Below are 5,416 nucleotides of genomic sequence, written 5' to 3' on the forward strand. Positions count from 1 at the left end.
TTCCTCCTCAGACCTCTCCAGCCGCAGAGCAGGAGGGATATCCAGGGCAGTGTACCTCAGCTTGCAGAGGGCTTCCAGCGGTCACTTGTGGCTGGATCAGGCGGGGCTGGAGTGCTTGTGTGGGTCCCAGAGGGGAAATGCAGTTCCCTGGCGTCCTGTCATTGCAGGAAAAATGTGGGTTCTAGTTCTCTTGCTCAGCAGGTCCACCCTTCAAACTCACCCTCACCTTGGAGCCTGACATGGGGAGACCTCATGAGGGGCTGACACCACTTCTCAGGGAAATTCAGGACAGGATCTGGATACGATGTGCCCCCTCTCAGGCCCTTATTTGGCATCCCATTTCCCAGATGGTAAGACTGAGCCCAAGGGAGCTGGCACAGCTCACAGTCACAGCCAGGACGGGGCAGAACTCCATGTAGAGGAAGCTCTGCTTCCTCTCTCTGGCCACACCGTCTCCTGGCCCCCTGGCCCCCTGCAGCCTTACTTCCTCACCCCCAGGTGTCCCCTTCTGACTGGGCCCCTGACCCCCTGAATCTGATGCAGGTAAGCCCCAGCCAGGCCGGTTCCTTTGTTCCTGCCCCAGCAGTCATGTCTCAGCCCAGGCCCTGGGCTGCTTGGAGGCAGGACTTGAACTCCTGCCAGGGTGTGCAGTCGGGGGGCCAGAGGTTTCCTGGTTCTGTGCTAAAAACGAGTGCAGGCCCCCCCCCTGCCTCACGCGGGGGGGGGGGGGGGGGGGAGCCCCAGATAGATTTTGGGCCTGATCCTGTTCCCCTGACGCCTAAACTCTCAAGTTCAAGTTTTTACCTGCTGCACCCCAGCTTTGAAAGGGCAGGGGTGGCTGTTAACTTGGAAGCCCAGAGTCCCTTTTGCCCATCCCCCAAGTCACCCCCCCCCCCCCCCCCCCACGTGGGACGGGCTGAGTTCTGAGGATCCAGCACCCCGCCATGTGACCCTGGACTGGTTTCTCGGTGTATCCCGCTGGCTCTGTCCTCCGGTCTTGGGTGGCTGCCAGATGGGGCGGTGGCAGACCGGCATGCTGCCATTGGCTGACCCAGCCAAGCCCAGCCTCCTCCAGTTCAGAGGTCAGGGGCCGGGGACAAAGACCTTCCTGGGGGGTGGGAGGGGGTGGAGCTTGTGTGGAATCTGTGCCTGTGGAAGAAGATGACCGGGTGGGGCAGGCCTGGCTGAGAGTGTTCTGGTGGCGAGGACGGGGGGTTAGGGCGGGGTACTGCCCCAGGCAGAAGTGACTCCGGGAATCTGGCTGGCTGGGGGATGGTTGTTTCCCTGTAAGCGGATCTCCTGACAACCTCCCGCTGATTGCGCTCGGGTGTTTTTTCTTCAGTCTCTCTCTCTTTTTCTTCTCTCTCCTTCACCCCAATCTCTCCCTCTTCCTCTGCCTCTAACTCTGGAATTCTCCTGATCCTCCTCCCCCTTTGCCCCCAACCCCAAATGTTTGCCCAGTCCGTAGTGCTCACTTTCTCCGCCGCTCCCTGCCCCTCCCATCCTGTCCCGGTCCCTGTCCCTCCCATCCTGGGCCCTCTCCCTCTGTTTATGAGCAGTCTGGGGAGCTCACCTTTCTACCCCATTCCTGGGTCTTAGGAACTCACCCTCTGTTTCCTCTGCTCCAGGATGTCACAGCTGAGCCTGTCCTGGCTGGGACTGGGGCAGCTGGCAGCCTCCCCGTGGCACCTCCTGCTGCTGGCTGGGGCCGCCTGGCTGCTGGCCCGCATCCTGACCTGGAGCCACAGCTTTTATGACAACTGCTGCCGCCTCCAGTGTTTCCCGCAGCCTCCGAGGCGCAGCTGGCTTTGGGGTCACCTGGGCCTGGTGAGTGTGGGTGGGAGACGGGTTTGGGGTATCAAGGTGGATGGACTTCCTGAGGGGTCTGGGATGGGGATCAAGGATTTGGCTGGGGCCTGGGACGGCAGCGAAGGGCTACATGAGCCGGGTCCCCTGGTGCCCCCCCCAGTCTCCCCAGGGCCACTCTCCAGGGTCCACTCCCTGCCTGGCCCATCTTTGTTGGCCTCAGGCCAGCAGGTGCTTCTGTCTCCACAGGCATCAACTATGACTTCTGCCCTTCCCTCCCCTCCCCCCATGGGGGCACAGCTGGGCTGGAGGATAGATGTGGGCTGTCTGTCCTTTTCCTCCCCTTCCTCCTTTTGTAATCTTGTCTTCCACCCCCAAGGAATATCAGTGGGCTCCATTGCTCAACCTGGATAAAAGTTGACCAGGAATCACTCTGGCCTGGACCTTAATGGCGAAACTTATTTCACTTAGTGCCCCCATTTGGCCAATCTTTCCCTGCTCCAGCTTGGTTCCCACGCCTGTCCCACAAGACGACCAGGACTTTGTCACCTCTCAGAAGCAGTCTGGCCTTGCGGACCACTGCATCAGCCCCGAACCTCCTTGTGCTCTGGGTTTTAGCATTCTAGCACACAGCCTTCCCCTGGGCTCTACTGGGCTCCTTCATCACCCTCCCTTTCCATGTGGGGAGCCCTCAGGGCTCTAATCCGCCTTCCTTCTTCTCTGGCTCCCAAGGCCATCACCTTACCCCAGGCTCTGGCTCCCAAGTGAATTACAAGTTCAAGTTCAGATCTCTGCATCCCCAGCCTCCCTTTCTCAGGTGGGGTCTCCTACGCATCTCATTCTACCAAGTCAGAGTCTGAACTCAGGGTCCCTTCCTGGTGCTGTCCCATCCTCAGTCTTGTCCATCCTTCTTTTGCCCACTTCTCACACTTTGGGAACCCTGGCCCCCCTCTTTTCTCTCCTTCAGCATTTTCTCTCCTTCAGCATGACCAGACGTGCTGCCTCCATAGACTCTCCTCAGTCTGTCCCTTCTCTGCAGCCTCCTGCCACTTCTCCCGCCACATCCACTGGCATCTTTCTCCAGGAAGCCCTCCCTCTGACAGCTTGCGCCCCTTATTGCCACTCTTGTCCCCTGTCACCCTTCCTCTCTTGAGCCCTGGAGAGATTTTTCTGAAATTTAGCTTTTGTTAATACCATTACTTGGCTGAAAACCATTCTTTGAGACTGCCCATTGTTCTCAACATAGAGACTAAATGTTGCCAGACCCACTGCATACCCCAGATACTCCAAGCTTCTGCTTTCTCTTCTCAACAAGCCAAACCCTTCCTACCTCAGGGCCTTTGCATATGCTGCTCCTTTGCCAGGAAGGGCTTCCCTTCCTGTAGCCACTGGGTCGATCCCTCCTTTTTGTCCAATCTTCAGCTCAAGTGTAACTTCTCCAAGCCTCCCTTGATTTCCCCCCACTAGAACTTGACCTCTGACTTGGTCCTGCTCAAGCTTAAGCAGTTAATTGTCCAATTATTAGTGTATTATATCTCTCTCTCACTGGACAGTAGCACTGGGGGATAGCCATGATATCTATAATGCCCAGCTTAGGAGCTGACATACAATTGGAACTTAATAAATGCTTGATGATGTCATGGTGGAGGCCATGTCCTAGGTTTGGGTGAACTTACTATCACCTCTCTTGGTCATCCAGTACCAAAGGGATGGGTGTCCAGCTTCTCCCTTCCCCTCCTGCAGACCAGCTTATTACAGAACAAGATGTCCCGAAATTGTGCTGAAGGTTGCCTAAAATTCTGGGTCTTGGAAATTTCTCAGCAAGCCCTGGAAGTAGCAGAAATGTTATAAAGTTACCACAGCTCCTATGTCCTCCTCTAAGGACTTTGCCATGGAAACTGCTCTGGGTCACTCTTCTCTCTGCTAGTCCTTCTTGCTGTGTGTGTGTGACCTCAGCTGAATCACCCTCCCTCTCTGGGCCAAAGTCATCAAGTGTCTCAGGGTCCTTGAGGATCAGGGGGCAGTCAAAAAGGTGAAAATGACTTATGTTCACCTGTCTGGAGCACCTGGGAGTATTTGTAAGGCCAGGATGAGGCATCCTGGAGGGATGGAGGACTGGAGAGGATGTCTTCCCAGGAGCTAACCCCCCACTTCTCCTTTTGGGGGATGTGGCCTTGGTTTCTTAATTTGTAAATGACATGACTGATGGGAGAGTCCATAGGTGCAGGGGAGATAGAAAGAGATAGATAGATAGACAGAAAGACAGGATACTCTGCGTACAGCCAGGCAGGAAGTAGGGGCTCATAGGTGGGAGCTGCCTTCCTGACTGATGAGCAGAGTTCACGTCTGTCTGCTGGGGCCTGCCAGGGCTGGAAGGTCTGCAGACCCTTCACCGTGTGGGAACTGGGGACTGTGTAGACTGGCCAGGACATGACAGGGTGTGGGAATGAGCCCCTGTACAAGTCCTGAGGTCACCATGCTGACCACAAACCTCCTCCATGGGGACATTGCTGAGGTTGGAACCACTCCCAGGAGAAGAAGAATCTAACTTCTCAAGCCAAGGTCAGCCTCTGTGCGCAGAAAGCATGTCTTCTCCCTGTGATCTGGGGTGCGCCCTTGGGACATGGAGAGGCCTCCAGGACCCTCCTGTACCCAGAGTGAAGGAGCAGGAGGAAAGCAGAGATTCCCTCCATCCATGCAGATTCTGGACACTCTGTCCACTGTAGAGGCTACAGGGGGACATGCTGTGGCTTCTTCTGGGGAACTGACGGCCCCTGTTTCCTTGTAGTCCCCCCCACCCCCCACCCCCCCACGGAGCAGGGCTTGAGGGTCATAAGTCAGCTGGTGGCCACCTACACCCAGGGACTTATGTTCTGCCTGGGCTTTCACCATTTTTTGCAATCCTGACATTGCCTGATCTGTCACCATGCCACAGGTACCCACCTGGAACACGTGGTAGTGGGACCTGTAGCAGCATCGGAGGGCTGCAAGCCCCTCCTTACCAAGCTTCTGGGCAGCCTCTGTAGATGCCAAGGCCCTTCCTGCTCTCAGGTGCCCTCGGTCATTTCTTTCTTTCTGCACACTGCTTCGGGATGCTTGGAGAGATTCAGCCCCAGGCTCTGTCCTGGAGGAACCCCAGTCTTGGGCACATAGAACTAGAGACATCCCCAATTCTGTGTGGTTAGAATGGGTCTGAGGGAGAGACAGGGGCTGCGGGAACCCAGGGGGAAGCAAGGCCTCTGCTGTGTGGGCAGGCTGGAAGATTTCTTGGAGGAGGAGTCACTGGAAGTGGGTCTGGAATGATGTGTAGGAATTTTTTTTTAAGAAAAAAGATAAAGTGTATACTGTGGAGAGGAACAGCCCACTCAAAGGCCTGGAGGGGATAGAGCTAGCACCTGGTTTTTGAGCAACAAGGAGTTCAGTTCAGTGAGAGCAATGCTGGTGAGACGCAGGAAAAGGTGGAGGGGACAGCAGAGGCAGCAGGGGCAGGGACTTTATTCTGAGGGCTCTGGGGAGCCATAGAGGGTGTGGAAGTGAGGAGGCACAGACTCAGGGAGTAGGAGAGATGGAGAGAGAAACATGGGTGAAGAAAGAGGGAGATACAAAGTGA

At 56.1% G+C, this 5,416-nt stretch overlaps 1 protein-coding gene across 4 annotated transcripts in view; it reads left to right on the forward strand.

Moving 5' to 3' along the window:
• Positions 1–332: 332 nt before the first annotated feature.
• LOC116873648 (cytochrome P450 4F3-like) overlaps positions 333–5,416 on the forward strand; it is a 17,440-nt gene continuing 12,356 nt past the window's right edge. The window contains exons 1-2 of one of the 4 annotated variants that reach the window (XM_032867509.1): positions 333–350; positions 1,629–1,827. In XM_032867509.1, the coding sequence (XP_032723400.1) occupies positions 1,630–1,827 (198 nt within the window). In that variant the 5' untranslated portion in view covers positions 333–350; position 1,629. The other 3 variants (XM_032867506.1, XM_032867507.1, XM_032867510.1) reach the window with 3 other exon arrangements.

This window comes from Lontra canadensis, unplaced genomic scaffold (assembly GCF_010015895.1).
Source record: "Lontra canadensis isolate GAN:19392208 unplaced genomic scaffold, GSC_riverotter_1.0 scaffold35, whole genome shotgun sequence".
Taxonomy (NCBI): domain Eukaryota; kingdom Metazoa; phylum Chordata; class Mammalia; order Carnivora; family Mustelidae; genus Lontra; species Lontra canadensis.